The sequence below is a fragment of the Astatotilapia calliptera genome, chromosome 18 (assembly GCF_900246225.1).
Source record: "Astatotilapia calliptera chromosome 18, fAstCal1.2, whole genome shotgun sequence".
Lineage (NCBI taxonomy): Eukaryota > Metazoa > Chordata > Actinopteri > Cichliformes > Cichlidae > Astatotilapia > Astatotilapia calliptera.
The window spans coordinates 4,322,115-4,340,757 of NC_039319.1; the positions used below are offsets into that span (position 1 = coordinate 4,322,115).

General features: G+C 39.6%; 1 protein-coding gene across 1 annotated transcript; it reads left to right on the forward strand.

The window, feature by feature from the left end:
* Positions 1–970: 970 nt before the first annotated feature.
* On the forward strand, positions 971–4,053 carry LOC113010239 (tripartite motif-containing protein 16-like). Its single transcript, XM_026149224.1, has 2 exons — positions 971–2,958; positions 3,112–4,053. Exon 1 carries the CDS (start codon positions 1,252–1,254, stop codon positions 2,935–2,937), a length of 1,686 nt encoding a protein of 561 aa, XP_026005009.1. The 5' UTR covers positions 971–1,251; the 3' UTR covers positions 2,938–2,958; positions 3,112–4,053.
* The last annotated feature ends 14,590 nt before the right edge of the window (positions 4,054–18,643 follow it).

An 18,643-nucleotide genomic window follows, 5' to 3' on the forward strand; every position in this document is an offset into this window, starting at 1 on the left:
GTTTCCCCGGGGGTCCAGACACCATTTAAAGGTTCCGGGAGAGACCATTGGTAAAGAGAGTGTGGTGAATCTTTTTGTGCTTGGGTTTCTGGGTTTTTATAATATTGGGTTTGGTGTAACATTAAAGTGTGAAATATTTATTAATATGTAAATGTGAAGATGTATTTATGTATTTATTTATTCTTATTGATATATTGTATACTGTGGTGGAAGGTTGGGATTTAAGAATTTACCTGAGAGTGGAATAATGGTTAAGTCTGTGACAGCTGAACATATTTAAGGCTGCCAGTTGTCATTAGAGGATGGATTTTTTGTGCTGTGAAGAAGCTCGACAAGTTAATTGTTGTAAGGAGAGCCATAGAGCAAATAAATACTTTGTTCCACTACACTTGCCTTGGTCTGTCTCACTGTGTTTCCAGCCGCTAAGGGCTGCCCTGTTACACACACATATACAAATACTCGGCGCTCATCCAACCTGGATACAGACACAAATGGACACTGTACATGTACTGTACAGCACGGCCTCTCCTGAGAACCCTCAATGTCTACATGCATTTAAAACTGAGAGGTGGGCACCGGCGCCAGAGGTGAGGTTGAATACAAAGACTGTCCTCTGGACACCGTATAACATGCCCGATCCCAAGGCCCTATATGTATGTGTTATGAGAGTGTGAGTAATGTGGATGTCTAGGTTGTGGAATAAAATCAGTCTGCTGATAAAACAGTGAGCACAGTGAGAAGATCTTCACTGAGCTGATCCATCTCATCTCATAAAATTGAGGCACAGGTGACCAGGAGGGGACAGAGGGGGAACGACCTTTTATTGCTTTTTTCTACAACAATTTCTTAGTTCAGCTGCAGTATTTGATATCCTGTAATGACTAAAATGATAATTTAAACTAATTTACATAAAAAGATTGTCTTTTAAATGTTACGTTTATTTAACAACTTTAAAGGCTGAGCAGTGCTATTTTTAAATGAAAAACTCACAGGCTCACATGTTCCAGGATTGAATTAGTGTCTGATAACCCTCCCTCTTCCTGCTCTCTAACTCAGCACCTCCTCTCTGTCCACATGTTCCCTTGTTCCCTCCCCTTCTGATCTGCAGTTTGAAGATGGGTGCAACCAACATGTGGTGACGTATAAGAGCTGACAGATCCCATTCGCTACAGAAACCTATGTTGTTCAGATCAGAGCAGTTTCAGTTCTGAGGAAGTGAAACTCACACAGTCACTGACACTGTTGGGTGAAATGGCGCAGAAAAGTGTTCAGCTGGACCGAGAAACCTTCTCTTGTTCGATCTGTTTGGATCTACTGAAGAATCCGGTGACTATTCCCTGTGGACACAGCTACTGCATGAACTGTATTGAAAGCTTCTGGGATGAAGAGGAAAAGAAGAAAATCTACAGCTGCCCTCAGTGCAGACAGACTTTCACAGCGAGGCCTGTCCTGGTGAAAAACACCATGTTAGCAGTTTTAGTGGAGCAGCTGAAGAAGACTGGACTCCAAGCTGCTCCTGCTGATCACTGCTATGCTGGACCTGAAGATGTGGCCTGTGATTTCTGCACTGGAAGAAAAATGAAAGCCTTCAAGTCCTGTTTATTCTGTCTGGCATCTTACTGTGAGAAACACCTTCAGACTCATTATGATTCACCTACATTCAAGAAACACAAGCTGGTGGAGCCCTCCAAGAAGCTCCAGGAGAACATCTGCTCTCGTCATGATGAGGTGATGAAGATGTTCTGCCGTACTGATCAGCAGAGTATCTGTTATCTCTGCTCTGTGGATGAACATAAAGGCCACGACACAGTCTCAGCTGCAGCAGAAAGGACTGAGAGGCAGAGAGAGCTGGAGGTGAGTCGACAAAACATCCAGCAGAGAATCCAGGACAGAGAGAAAGATGTGAAGCTGCTTCAACAGGAGGTGGAGGCCATCAATCAGTCTGCTGATCAAACAGTGGAGCACAGTGAGAAGATCTTCACTGAGCTGATCCATCTCATCCAGAAAAGAAGCTCTGATGTGAAGCAGCAGATCAGATCCCAGCAGGAAACTGAAGTGAGTCGAGTCAAAGAGCTTCAGGAGAAGCTGGAGCAGGAGATCACTGAGCTGAAGAGGAAAGATGCTGAGCTGAAGCAGCTCTCACACACAGAGGATCACATCCAGTTTCTACACAACTACCCCTCACTGTCAGCACTCAGTGAGTCTACAGACTCATCCAGCATCAATATCCGTCCTCTGAGCTACTTTGAGGATGTGACAGCAGCTGTGTCAGAGGTCAGAGATAAACTACAGGACATTCTGAGAGAGGAACGGACAAACATCTCACTGACAGTCACTGAAGTGGATGTTTCACTGTCAGATCCACCAGAGCCAAAGACCAGAGCTGGATTCTTAAAATATTCATGTAAAATCACACTGGATCCAAACACAGCAAACACATGGCTGTTATTATCAGAGGGGAACAGAAAAGCAACATTTATGAAACAACAACAGTCTTATTCTGATCATCCAGACAGATTCACTGAATGGTCTCAGGTCCTGAGTAGAGAGAGTCTGACTGGACGTTGTTACTGGGAGGTGGAGTGGAGAGGGGCAGGAGTTTATGTAGCAGTCGCATACAAGAATATCAGCAGAAAAGGATATGGTAATGAATGTAGATTTGGACGTAATGACAAATCTTGGTCATTAGATTGTATCAACAACAGTTTTACATTTCGGTACAACAACATCCAAACTCGTGTCTCAGGTCCTCGTTCCTCCAGAGTAGGAGTGTACCTGGATCACAGAGCAGGTATTTTGTCCTTCTACAGCGTCTCTGAAACCATGACTCTCCTCCACAGAGTCCAGACCACATTCACTCAGCCGCTCTATGCTGGACTGGGGTTTTACTATAATTATGGTTATGGAGCCACTGCTGAGTTGATTAAAGTGAAATAGACTGAAGTCTTTCATATTGTTGTAAGTTTAAATCTGTATTTTAGTTCCCTTTTAGTTTCTCTCCATCATTATTGTGGTATTTATGTGCTGCACATAAATCAGATGTCAGTCAAACATTATGGGCAGTACCTCGACATCTTCAACATGTTGTCTTGATGTTTTTACGTTTTATAGGTGGAGCTCTTTCCTGTGTCTGTTCAGCCATGGAGACTATCAATGCTTATGGATATTTTTATTTGAAAAATTTCTCCACATGACAACATAAACTTCTCTATCTTCTAAATGTTTACTGAATATTTTTCTTAGGTATTTGTATGTTGTTGTTTCTCTTCACTGATCTTAACAGAGAAGTCTACAGACCTTCCTTTATCACACAGATTTTATTCTCATTTGTACATTTATAAAGAAAACAATTAATTACAGAGCAATAAGAAATTTTAAGAAAGTGCACTATATCATAATTTATAGTAAAGTGTATTAAAGCATCGTTAGTTAGTCACTTATTTAGTTTGGAGCTGTATCATCTGACACTGTAGAAACATTTCCTCCAGCTTCAGCACAGAATGTTAAAAACAGAACTATTAATGAGAACAAACAGTAGGAACACAGTATCAGCAAACATCATGGCTTAAAATGGAGAGTAAAAATCTAAAAAGAAATAAACAAATTAGTAAAAAGGATTTCCTGTTGACATGTTATTGGTCCTATCTTGTCTGCAGCACCTCCAGGATGCTTCTTATATGTTTCTGGTTATTTTTGCACCAATTTTAGTTTTTGTCAGTAGGAAGTTCAAGTTCAACTCAGTGTGTTTGTTTGTTTTTTTCAAACTGATGCCTGACCTTGAACACCAAACATCTGTCAATAAAGCAATGATATAAAATGCTTATATTAGTACTGAAAAACTGCATATCCACTTTACAAATATAAATAATGATATAAATCCACAGCTGAACTGGAGGAGCAGCTGATCTAGTTCACTCATGTGTTTCTGGACTAAGAGTTGGAGCAAATACCTTATGATTCAGTGATGTTTGTTTTTGTTCAATATTTTGTAGATCCAAGAGTGAGTTTGACTCATGATGATGATGTTCCGAATTAAACAAAGTTGGTCACAAATTCTTCAAAGCTGTTTATTAAGAATATATTCACTTGGACTCATGAGACAGGCTTGTGATCCAAGGGAGCCATCAACTGGACAATTACTGACATGACAACAAAAAAGCTAAGTACAGAGGGGGGAACAGAGGTGAAAATACTTGCTTTAAAGGATTGTAATGTTTCCTTTTAAAATAAGTCTCTAAGGTCAGACAAAGGGACAGAAACTCATAGCTTTCTACCAGCCCAATGACAAAACTATAAGTTGTTTTTTAACATCTACTTTTTCATCTATTTGGCAGTCACAGTGAAAAGTATAAACATTGGCACGCTTTGTCTTGTGATTCTGCTGTTCGTAAAAAATGACCATGCGCAAAGTACCAGACTTTAAGGCTTTGACTTGATGCCAATGGCCTGAGGAGGACAGTATTACCCTTGGACATGTGTAGTCTGCCGTCTACTCAATAGAAGAAGAAGAAGCGCGGAAATGGCACAACTGTCTTCAGTTTCTGGGAGAGTTTAACAATGAGAGACTGATGATGCAGAAGAAATCTCCGTGGTTAAAAACATTAAAAACAGTCGTCCAGGATGATGAGATCCGCCACTGGCTCAGACTGCTGTATATCAGCCGGAGACCCGAGATGAAGTCACGCAGCAGGTATGTAAAACTGTGATGTTCTCAATGAACTAACACAGGAACGATCTGAGCTCAGTCTGTAAGCTAACAGGCTAAAATCAGAGAGCAGCTAATCAAACAAGTGCGTCCGTTTTTTTTAAAGGTCAACTTTTAACAATAGACTTTCATGAGACACATCAAAACCAAACAGGGAGGGAAAGCTTCGGTTTTCTGCACTGTGCCACAGTTCGCTGTCTGCTTCGGTTCACGACGCCTCACTCCGGGGCTACAGACAGTTCTCTGCCGCCTGTGGTGCTCCTCACCTCCGTCTGCACCCACAGACTTCCCGAGGTGGAGGCAGGCCGGCAGGGACTTTGAGAGATGGGCTTTACTTTTAAAAATAGCCCTTAATCAGGGTCTAACTCACTAAAAGATGGCCACATGTCTCTCTCCAACTTAATCTCTTTCTTTTAAGTAATTGTTTTTCATTGAAATGAAATTAATTGTTCAATAAAATGATTACATTTATAATTGAATTAAAGTTAAATGAATCAAGGTGATTTTGACTTTGCTAGTTAACAGGAAGAGAAACAAACTTACACAGGATAAAATGAAATTTGGAGCCAGCAGAAAAAGTCAGATCACAGACAAACAGAAACATTCCTCTTTGGCTAAAATAAAATGCAGATTATTGCTCATCTGCAGTTTTAATCATGGTGAATAATTTATGATTCAGCCAAGTAAGATTCTTCTGTGTGGAGGTTTTTCCCCTGTCAAAAGGCATTGACCATTACCTTCATCTAAACATGGAATTTAAGTCATGTAGTTGCCGTTGTTTGTTTTTAAAGAGGTCATAATATTTTTGTGATGGTAGAAATTTATCTTCAAAGTAATAGTTATAAAGTGAATTAATAAGACTTTCCAACAAAGAGAGGGAGTCACATGGTGCTTCTGAAACATTTGTACAAACCTCTCTCACATATGTGAGCAACATGCTCACAGTGTACAGCCCTGCTGACTGAGGCTGCACCTTTACCTGTCTAATCTTTTTCTTTTTACTTTGTTCCTCAAGTCCCACATCAACATGAAGTGTAAGGAGGAGGAAGATCTGGCTGGCCAGCAGGTCTGGAAGCAGGAGAGGAACTTCAATCTGGACCAGGAGGACACAGATCCCCCACAGATCAAAGAGGAACAGGAGGAACTCTGCATCAGTCAAGAGGGAGAACAGCTTGTAGTGAAACACGAGGATGAAGGCATCGTCGTCTGGAGCGGGGAAGAGCGGCTCAGACAGCTGCGTAACATCTGGAAACCTGAGAAAGATTTACAGACCAGCGGTAAAACTGTAATCGCTTTTCTGAAGTGTTAACATTAATATTAAACCTACAGTTTGTATCAGTCAGATCTATTTAATGTGTATTCGTGAAAACATGACAGGGAGTTTTAAATGGACTGGTTCTTATATAGCGCTTTTCTACTCAATCTTGAGCACTCAAAGCGCTTTACAAAACTTGTGCATTCACCCACTCACTCCCATTCTTCTTAGTGCTTTCTACCAACATTCAGACACACATTCCACAGATCAAAGAGCAACTTGAGGCAACTTGGAGTTAGTATCTTGCCCAAGGATATTTGAAATGCAGACTAGGTGAAGCCGGGAATCGAACCGATCAGTAGATGATCTGCTCTACCGCCTGAGCTACAGCCACCCCCAATAGTGAAGATTATTTTGAAAAATATCAAGATGTAGATCAGTTTCGAGATCAACTCCAAAATAGATCATCAGTCAGTCAGTAATAAGTGAGTTCTTTTTTGTTTGAAAGGTTTTTTTTACTCTTAATGTTGCTGAAAAATGTCAGAACTCAAGTTCTCATTTGCATCAGAGTGCACAAATAACTTCATTTTTACACACTTTTAATTTCACCTGCAAATGTGAGCAACATGCCCTCATTACAGACTTTAACTAAAACTTTATCTTCTCAGAAGTGTTTTTCTATAATTACATTTTTTTTATTGTTCGTTTAGACCTCCACCAGCAAACTGCCTGTAAGGAGGAGGAGTTTGTCGCCAATCAGCAGGAGAGGAACTCAAGTCTGGACCAGGAGGACTCAGATCCTCCACAGATTAAAGAGGAACAGGAGGAACTCTGCACCAGTCAGGAGCTGGAGGAGATTGTACTGAAGCAGGAGATCAATAGTTTTATGGTGACTTCTAGTTTTGAGGAAAGTGACCTCAGTGAATCAGAACCAAACGATGACCAGCTCCTTGCTCTTAACTTTCCTGAACCAGAGCTTGAGGAACAAGAAGAAAACCAGCATGTGGACTCGGGATCAACTAGAAATGCGGAGCTGAAGAAAAGGAGACGTCACAAAAACCGAACAGATAAGTCTCGGAGTGAAACTGATACAAGTAAAAAATCTGTAAGCTGTGACACTTGTGGAAAAACTTTTCAGTGTAAATCCAACCTGACGAGACACATGAGAGTTCACACAAGTGAGAAGCCACATTCTTGTAGCACCTGTGGGAAAAGATTCATTTGGAAATCAGGATTGGAAACTCACGTAAGGATCCACACAGGCGAGAAGCCATATTTTTGCATCACCTGTGGGAAAAGATTTAATAAGAAATCCGGATTTGAAAGTCACGTGAGAATCCACACAGGCGAGAAGCCGTATTTCTGTAGCACCTGTGGGAAAAGATTTGGTAAGAAATCAGGACTAGAAACTCATTTGAGAATCCACACCGGTGAGAAAGCGTATTCTTGCAACGTCTGTAGGAAAGAGTTTAGAGACTTGTCGACTATGAAAAGTCACAGAAGGATCCACACAGGTGAGAAACCATATATTTGTAGCTCCTGTGGGGAAAGATTCAGTTGGAAATCAGGACTGAATTTTCATCTAAGGATCCACCTGAGTGACAAACCAAATCACTGCAGCACCCGAGGTAGAAAATGACCTCATGCTCCAAGTCACGGTACATTTCCTGTCCACAGCAGTGAAGGGCACTCTATGTTGTTTGTTCCAGCCCTGACTTTATGTTTCTCTAAGTTTGATATTTTTTTTATTGGTCTTTAAAGGTGACACAAATATTTATTGAACATGGATGCTCTTTTAATATTTACCACAGAAACTTGTATTTCTTCTTCAGTATAGAAGAAAACAAACATGAAAATGAGTTTTTCATCACTTGTTCCTTGTAACAACCATGATGTGATTCCTTTTTATCAGCCAATAAATAAGTTTTGATACACAGGACTAAAGATTTAAAAAAAGTTCAAGACAAGTATACAATTTTTATTTAAATATGTTTTCTTTGTGATTTATGTTAATGAAGGTTATACTTCAGTATGGCTTTGACCTGGTTGTCCTGGTTCTTCTTAGCAACATGTTGCAAGATTTGATTAAAAATGTTTGTGACTAATTTTGTGTATTGTGTAATCCCTGCTAAATAAAAGCAGTTAAATGTGCTATATTGGCTCATGATAAGTGTTTATATCATTTTGCCTAAATGCAAGTAAACTCAATGTTTGCCAACTCTGTGTGTGCAGTTTGCTTCATAAGTACAGTAACAGAACTTAAACTACATGGAGCCTATTTTGATTACATCATTACAGATGTAGATATTATTCATAGTTCATATTTCACAGTGTGCTGCAATCTTCTCCACAGACCTGCATTGCTCTCTGTTCAGACCCGTCATCTTCAAGATGTCCACTAGATGTCGTCAGAGTTCCCCCACTTTCCTCATCTATTGTGTTGCCATTACGTGATCCTGCTTAAAACCTACAGTCCTTTACATATGGGTTCATTCAGGGTCATGTTTAGTGGGCAGGTTTAGTGCGATGAAGGAAACTCGTTTTCTTTAACTTTACCTCTGAGTAAGTAACTGGAGTAACAGACTCACTGATTCCTCCCCACCTGCTGGACATGAACCAGCTGACTGACACTTGTTTTCATTTTCTCATTCATAAAGTTGCTACCAGTTCAATTCATTTATATTTATATATAGTGCCAAAAAAACAACAGTTGCCTCAAGGTGCTTTATATTGTAAGGTAAAGAATGTAAAAACCTCCACAATTGAACAAGCTGAAAAGAGCAAATGCTTGGCAGCAGTGGCAGAAACAGGCTTTCTGTTGTAATCACTGTAAAACACTAATCACTGGTCAGTCATTTGTTGTGTTGCAATCGGTTACACTGAGGGAAAAAATTTCACAACTGGATCTCGGAGATAATGTGAATATTTGTGAAAATATGTGAAGATGAGGCTGAAATAACTCTGAGACTCTAAAACATGATGAAATGCTTACATATTGAAATGTGTGTAGTAACATGACCTACAGCTTGTTTAAGAACTCGTGATTTTTTTCCCCTGTTGGCATAAGGTGAAATCCTGCATAAAGGAGGTGACCTTTGCTCCCTGACTCAGACGTGATAAACATGACCCAAATCATTCACGTTGGTGCCAAATAATGTTTTGTTAAAGTTTAACAAGCTTTCCCAGCCTGAAACTGCCAGACAAACAAATCACCTGTTGGAGATGCTGGTTTAGCTCCCTGGGTAAAGTGGGTGACCCAGATGCTAAAGCCCAGCTATGACTCCTGCCTGAGGACTTTTAGTCTTGGTTTGCATCCAACTTTTCTGCCACAATAGTTCAATTTTCTTAATAAAACACCAAATTACAACAAGTTACCTCAAGGCAGTTTATATTGAAGGCACTTTATTTGAAGGTAAAGATCCGACAATAATACAGAGAAACAACAGGTAGAAGCAATGGAAGATTGAAAATAACGGTTGTCATTACTTTTCATTCAGTCATAAGATACAGAAACACCATCTGTTGTGTGTAAAGATGAACAGTAGGGGTAGGGTGATTTTCACCAGATCAAAGCCATGGATTCACAATTATGGTTTGGTGCTGTTGAGTACCTGGATAGAAAATGCACATGTGGAATGGTAGAAAGTGTTCAGCATGCTTTGATGATCTGCTTCAACTATGCTGGGGTGAGCATTACAGACTGCTTCTTAAATTTAATAACCAAATTGCATCAATGGGGAACTATAAATTCTACATTTGGATTTCTGTTTATTATTTCTGGCTGATTTTCATTAGATCGACCTGAGTAGGGCAGCGACAGATGTGTGCGGTCCAGAAGTAGAAGAAGAAGAAAGAGGAGAGCAGAAATGATGACATTCTAGGCTCGCTTTTCACCTTTGATGTACTCTTAGCAGGAAGACTTTGGTTTGGTGATGTGTTAGAGATAATTTAGTGGTTGAAGCTACTGTGGACTGACCAGATCTGCCATCAGCTCAGAGTGCTGGATATCACCGCAAACCTGAGACAAAGTCATACAGAACAGGTGTGTAAAACTGTGATGTGTCAGTGAAATAACACTGACTCATGCAGGACTCTGATAAAAACTCAGCTTGTGGGCTAACAGACTAAAATCAAAGAATGCTTTGATTTTAGTTTGTTAATTTGATTTTAGTCTGAAAAAAGGACAAGTGACGGACAAGGTAAGCGACTCATGTTGTAACTGACGTCAGACGCCGGAGATTGTTGGCGGAAAATTAAAGCAAATGGTAGTTTAGATTTGAACAAATTCATTTAAGCTTCAGTAGGGGAGACCGGGGATAGTTGTAACATTTTTGACATTTCTGTCTGTAAATTGGAGCTCTTTTAAGGTAGTGGATTCAAAATGTAATGCAAAGTATTTACATGTCTCTGCTATTAAATAGTGCAGCTATTTTCTCTGCAGCACAATTGCATGGTATGGTCTCAAACACGAAGAGTGAAATGTTACAATTAACCCCCTAGTCTGGGTTAGTTGTAACATATCCTGGGGTGAAATGTAACACAATGAAATAAGGGTACTAACAAAACATTAACATGTAATCTTTGTTTATTCAACACATGAATGCACTTAGAGCCATTTATGTAATTATGTGTGTGTGTGACAGAATGCAGAAATCCAGCTTTTGAACATATTCCAACCCCCCAAAAAAGACAAATTATGGAATTTTCTGCAACTGAATATTTCATTAATTTTGGTTGGTCTTCCTTGAGTTTGGCCTCATTGGCTCAGTGGGCATTATAACCGACAACTCTTGCACCAATTTTGAACATAACAATGAAGCTGAAAAAATGTAGTTGTTCACCAGCATCGCAATTCCATTACTTTTTATCATGGCTTACCTTGGTGTGGTTTGCAAAGTGCTTCAGAAAGATGAGGAAATCTGTTTCTTGCACCCATCCTGATTTATTTCCACTACCAGTACTTCCTACTGGTCCATCTCTGACACAGTGGTCTGCATAATGTATGTGTGGGAACACAAACAGTGGAGGAATTGTGTTGCCAATGGCATTAACCGCATATACAAAAGCGACCAGTGAACCTCTCTCTGCTGATGTCGTTGCCCCAACTTGTTTAATATAAGTTAAAGTAAAAGTGTGGTAAGTTGTAACATCTGCATTATTGTTACAACTAACCCAGACTGTTGCTGTTACAACTGACCCAGGCTCCTATAGCCATGAACTAGCTAACATTACAGCCAACGGCTAAAACATTAGCACTAAAGACCTACACAGAATATATCCCCATAGACATACAAATAACACAATTTAAGTTTGATGAGTTTAACTGCAAAGCAGATAATGCTATTAGAAATTGAAATAAAGTAGAAAAACTTACTTTTTTTCATGTTAAATTGTCTGTGTTTGACAAAATGTGCTGATTTTTCACATGTGATAGCAGAACTGAATTGGGCATGCACAGGATGAGTCACATCATTTGAAACTTAGCCTTGATTGGAGAAATTGGAAGTGTTACAACTGACCCACGTTACAACTATCCCCGGTCTCCCCCTATTACCAAATACACTTATCAATTGTCTTATAACTAACAATATTTGTCTAAATAATCTCCAACACCCTGGAGAACAACGGGGAGAGTTTAGAGACTCTCCAAGATTATATTGATCAGTGCTTTCAGGATCTCGTGATGAAGAAGGCCCAGTGTGCAGCTTCCCCGGCCAAAGCTGAGGCGCCGTCGTCGAAAAGACAACGCCCGGCAGATTCCCCCGGCTCAACATCGCCAGCCGGCAAAGATATTGCCGACATACTGGAGTCAATCGACAAGCGATTGTCCAGTTTCGACGCAAGGCTGTCCTTGGTGGAGATTCTTCACCGAGAATTTAAATGCTTGCGAGAATCCCTGGAGTACAGCCAGCAGCAGGTGGAAACGCTTGCTGCTGAAAATGCCACGCTAAGGGAGTCGGTGAAATGTCTCACAGAAAATGTTACCCAGCTCAATAGAGAAAATAAAAAAATAAAAGAAACAGTTATTGATCTACAAGCTCGTAGCATGCGTGATAATCTGGTATTTTCTGGTATTCCAGAAGCCGCTGGAGAGGACGCGGAGACCACGGTAAAAAGCTTCATCAAAATCCACCTGAAGCTGCCGGAGGACACTGTGAAGAACATCGTCTTCGATCGGGTACATCGCCTCGGCCCCATTCGGGCTACGGCCGGGAGACCACGTCCTATCGTGGCCAAATTCGGCCACTTCAAACAAAAACAACAGGTGAAAAGCCGCGGCAGGGAATTAAAAGGAACGGACTTCAGCGTGAACGACCAGTTCCCCAAAGAGATCTTGGAACGACGCAGGGTCCTCTTCCCAATCCGACGCGGCTTCATCCAGAAGGGCTCCCGCGCTGTCATCGCTGTGGACCGGCTGTACGTGGACGGACAGCTCCACCGCGACCCCAACATCACTCCGTGGCTGTATTAACCTCACACCAGATAAGAATCAGCTACACCATTTCCCTATCCACTCACACTAACTTGCATTAACATCTGTTTAACTTACCAGTATCAAATCGCATCTTAAAGTGTGATTTCATAGCAGAATTAACACCGTCACTCTCCGTCAGTGATTTAATTGGAATGTTTACGTTTTGTTTTTGTTTGTTTTTTTCTCGTTTTTTTTCCCGCTCTTTTCCCCCTCTTGCTTTTATGCTGCTCACCCCTGTCCTTGGTTTCTTTCTTTATTCCTTTCACTGCCTCGATCACCTGCTTCGACACTCATCCACAAACAACACCCTTTATTTCGACACATACACACCATGCGCTCAACGGCAGCACATTTACTTCAGTCAGACAGCGCACACAGTCGTTTAGGATACACACACTTAAGCCAAGCCTACTCATATTAGTAACTATGCAAACACATAGTCAGACTCAGGGAGCATCTCGCCACACATTTTTTCTCTCTCTCCTTCTTTTTATTTATGAACAAGTGACGTATTCTCTCCACCTGTCTAAGCGACGCACACAGCATACATCCCTATACACAAACATCTATGGGTACACTGAGGTTCATTACATGGAATATAAATGGAGCTGGCTCCAGAGAAAAGAGGTTAAAAATATTTAACCAACTCAAAAAACTACAGGCAGATGTTGTCCTTTTACAAGAGATCCACAGACCTCTTAGAGGTTCGAACGAACTTAAAACACCTGAGTTTCCTAATATGTTCTCAGCTTGTTATAATTCTAGACAAAGGGGAGTAGCAATTTTAATACATAAAAATATTAATTTCACAGTACTCGATACAGTTATAGATCCAGAGGGCAGATTCTTAATCATTAAACTATCTATACTTGATAAAAAGCTATGTATTGCAAGTGTATATGGTCCAAATGTTGATGATCCCTCATTCTTTCACGGTTTTTTCAGTGCACTCTCTTAACACTTAGATGGCACACTTGTTCTTGGAGGCGACCTCAACCTTGGACTAAATGAAGACATGGATAGGCTCAATACAGCGGGAACTCAGCGTAATTGGCAGTCCACAAATATAATCAAACAGTATATGAGCGACTTTGGTCTTTGCGATGCATGGCGCTCCCTTCACCCCACCAGTAAGGAATATACTTTTTTCTCACATGTCCATCACTCCTACTCTCATCTGGATTATTTTTTGGTCAGCAGCTCACTGCTGAACGACATTTCAGACACTGAGATTCATCCTATAGCTGTCAGCGATCATGCTCCTGTATCTTTAAAACTAATGCACAAGAATAATACTACGCCAAGTAAAAACTGGAGATTTAATACATCACTACTTAAAGATGAAGACTTTATTAAATATTTTAAAAAAGAGTGGACTTCATATTTAGACTATAATGACACTCCCGAAACATCAGCTTCTGTTCTATGGGAAGCAGGGAAAGCTGTGATGAGAGGTAAAATAATTTCTTTCTCATCACATAAAAAGAAAAAAGAAAACAAAAATATTCAGGAATTAGAAAAAAACATCAAATCACTAGAAGAAGCCTACGCGTCCCACCAAGATCAGGAAACATTGAACAAAATACGCAAAACAAAACTAGAATTAAATGAGATAATTGATAAAAAAAACAAAATTCTTAGTACAAAGACTACGCTTACAAAATTATGAACATGGTAATAAATCCGGTCAATTTCTAGCAAACCAGCTAAAAATAAATAAAGAAAAAACAACTATATGTGCTGTTCAAGATTCATCTGGGAACACATTATATGAACCGATACAAATAAACAACATTTTCAGGGATTTCTATAACACGTTGTATTCACCACAAATAAACCCATCTAAAAAAGAAATTGATCAGTTTTTGGACAACATAACTCTTCCAAAATTATTAGACACTCAAGCAATGGCACTGGATTCACCACTGACACCAGGTGAACTCCAGGAAGCCCTGATAAGTATGCCCAATAATAAGGCTCCAGGTCCAGACGGCTTTCCTGCAGAATTCTACAAAGAATTCTGGTCGATTCTAGCACCAGTTTTCTACAGAACGTTGTTGGAAATCAAAGAAAAGGGCAGACTTCCATCAAATATGAATTCTGCAAACATTAATCTCCTGCTAAAACCAGGCAAAGACCCTGTATATCCCTCAAGCTATCGTCCAATATCCCTTATAAACGTAGACCTTAAAATAATCTGCAAAGCTCTCTCAAAAAGACTGGAGAAAATAACCCCCCTCTTAATTCATCCTGACCAAACTGGTTTCATAAAAGGTAGGCACTCATCAACAAATACACGTAGATTACTTAATTTGATGGACTACTCATACAGTAAAAACCTAGAAACTACAATATTCTCTTTAGACGCAGAAAAAGCATTTGACAGAGTTAACTGGAAATTTCTATTTGCAACTTTATACAAATTTGGTTTTGGATCCTCTTTCATAAACTGGTTAAAAATATTAGATAATTCCCCAACAGCTTGTGTCAGAACAAATGACCAGACATCCTCCAGCTTCTGTCTCTTGAGGGGCACCAGGCAGGGATGCCCACTCTCCCCTTCACTGTTTGCAATTTTTATTGAACCACTAGCAGCAGCAATTAGACAGAATTCAGTAATTAAGGGCATAAAATGCAAGAACATGGAACATAAAATCAGCCTTTATGCGGATGATGTGTTACTCTTTCTCCAAAATTCACAAACCAATATCTCTGTGGTGATTGAATTGATAAACTCTTTTGCAAGAATATCAGATTACTCAATTAACTGGTCAAAATCTACAGTCCTACTGATTAATTGCTCCCTCCATAATTCCTCTTCAACACCACTGCAATTGGGAAATATAAAATATTTAGGTATTAATGTTTCTCCCAAGCTTGCAGATCTAACTAAATTAAACCACATCCCACTTTTAAAGAAGGTAGAAGGTGATCTGGCTAGGTGGAAATGTCTACCCATATCACTCATGGGAAGGGTTGCCGCTATAAAAATGATGGTCTTACCAAAAATAAATGATTTATTCTCAATGATCCCAACTAAACCGCCACAAGATTGGTTCAGATCTCTAGATTCATGTATGTCCAAATTGCTTTGGAAAAATAAACCTCCACGTATAAGCTTAAAAACACTACAAAAGACCAAGGATAAAGGAGGATTAGAACTACCTAACTTTCAGCACTACTTCTTAGCCAACAGGCTTCAGTTTATCTCAGGATGGCTAAAACATACCGTCTTAGATGAACCTTGGCTAGATGTAGAACAAGCACTTTGCAATAATCTAGAGATTTCAGATCTACCATTTATCAGCTCAAACATCCAACGACATGAATGCTTTAAAAGCGTCAACATCAGCTCTTCTCTGACAGCATGGTGGGAGTTTCTAAAATTCACGGAGTCTTCATTAATCCCATGCAAACGTACACCTATCTGGAACAACCCTGACATATTACAAAACAATAATATGATAAACTTTTCAGATTGGAGTGGTAAAGGAATCAAATATTTAGAACATATACTAGAAGGAACAGAATTTATTTCATTTGATGGACTAGTTACACAATATGGGATCAACAAGAAAAGATTTTTAGAATATCAACAAATTAAATCCATAGTAAAAAAGAAATTTAAACCGGGTCAAGTTGAACTACAAACACCACCAAGTGTGGTTCAATTTCTTACTCTTAAAACCCCCAAATTACTTTCCAAAATATACAGAATGCTTTCTAAAACAGATGAATCAATATCACTTCCTATTGCAAAATGGGAAGCGGATTTATCAGCTAACTTAGACCAAAACTTCTGGTCTCAGACTTGCTTACAAACCTTTCATCTAATCAGAAATCCCAGTCTTCAATTAATTCAATACAAAATATTACATAGAGTGCACTATACAGGTCATCGGATGTTCAAGCAGGGGCGGAGCGTGGGGGTGGCTTACTGGGCTTAAGCCCGGGTTGTTTTGTCAGAAGTCCGGGGTCTTTTGGAGTGTAATTTTTTTCATAGTTAGATGCCTGGCTGACAACTGTATAAAACAAAAAGTACACACAATATTCGAAGCACATAGTGCACACTGTGGGAATTTACGACTGTGCGTGAATCCTCCCTGATATTGGTATGATCCGAGCTCAGGCACTAAGCAACTGAGCGAGGGGGCGGGGCAGCTGCTGCCTGTGAGTGCACTGTTGGAGAAACGGAGCCAGCCATACTAAGGAGAGCTTAAGTTTGAGCAGGTACCAAAGCAAATCATTCGTACCGTACAAATAATGTAAATATGACGGTGAATCACGAAAGATTGATATGAAACTGATCACTTGACCAATATTACGTTACTTGCTCTTCAAGTGAATCAACAAATGGCGAAATGAAAAGCCGAACAAATGCTATTTTTTTAGAGTCTTAGCTTACGTGTGTTTATTTCATATTTTCAGTTGTTACCCTCCCCGACTAAATCGGTTTCAGTTATGTACTGAAATATAAGAATGGACATTAGAGGCTTCTTTCAAAGAAAAAACTCAGGTAAATGTTATTTTATATATTATGCTTCGTATGTTGTTCAGTATATTTCTATGCAAAACAAGAGGGATTTCAGTACAAAGCAGGATATTGACATTTGTAACCAGATATTTACATACACTTTAGGGAGAAAACATAAAACATTTTTACTGTACAACATCAATTTAGAGTAAACTTTTGTTTTAGATAAATATTGAAATATCTTTTGAATTAGTTAAATGTCAGAATAAAGAGAGACAGAGCTGTCTATTTTTTATCACTTTCATCAAATTTAGGAGTACATGTACACTAAGTTTATTGTTAATTAATAAGAAAACTGCAGACGATTCCATTCTGAGCTGAAGAAGCTTCTGATAGGTTCGTAGAGTCCATGTGAGTAAATTGGTGGCACAGCTGTGGATGCATATAAGGCAAAACACAGAGCCTGTTTCTGTGACATGGGAACATCAAGAGATGTCAACCAAAACACCAGGAGCAGAACTGTGGAGCTCCATAAGTGTGGCTCAAGTTTGAATACAATTTGGTGCCATTTAAAATTAAGAAATACAGACAGTTTCTCTCTTTACTCTTAAAGTTAACAAATATGTTTTTTATATTTATCAATCTAAAAAAATAAACATTTAGTCTGATTTGATGTTACAATTTAAAAAGTGTTTGTGTTTTCTGAAGAGTTTGTAAATATCTGTATATTTGATGATTGTCAGCACAAAGAGAGAGAGAGGAACAGAGAGGGAGAGAGAGGAGCAGAGAGGGAGAGAGAGGGAGAGAGAGGAGCAGAGAGGGAGAGAGAGGGAGAGAGAGGGAGATGGAGAATGAGGACAGAACAGAGGTGGAACAAGAGCAGGTGAGACACACATGTTAGTCAAATGGTTGTTTACCAAAAGTATCACCGTATCATAGGTCCTCATGTATCTCGTACCTAGTGTTTCTTTTTAGGTTTGTTATTTTTCAAATTCTATATTTATTAAGTTATGCGGGCTTGTTTGCACAACAAGGCTAAATAATTATATAAACTTTTCTCAATCTAAATATTGTACATTGGTAGAATTAAAAAATAAGTGTAGTGCAGGTCTATGATGATTTTTAGTGCTACTATCATCTAGTTCTGATTCTGGTTCTGTCTTGGTTAAATCCTAAGTAGTCCTGATTTTGAACTGTTGTAGTCCTGTTTTAATTCTGGATCAGTTCTGGGTCTGGTTGAATTGGGGTTTAGTCCTCATGTCTTGATACAGCCCTGATTTTGTTCTGCCTTGCTGCTTAAAAACTAGTTTAAGGTGTCCTGCACATGTGATATATATTTTTCCCTATATGAAGTCATTCTTTTTTGAACAAAACTCAAAACAGAGCCTATTAATCTTTCAGTCATTTTTACCCCCCCCCCCCCCCCCCCCTCCCAAAAAAAACCAAAATCCCACATGCATACTACCCTTTTGGGCTAAGCCCCGGGTGTTTCAAATGTCTGGCTCCGCCTCTGTGTTCAAGATGGGCTTTACGTCTACCAACAACTGCTCACACTGCCAAACTAATTCACCGGACAATTACATCCACGCTCTTTGGTTCTGTCCACCAGTTCAGAGGTTTTGGCGCGAGATATGTGAGGACTTATCAAAGTGTCTGAAATGTAACATTCCAACTTCCCCCTTAGTGTGTTTGTTGGGCAGCTTAGATAATGTCACTTCAGAAAAGAATATAGCC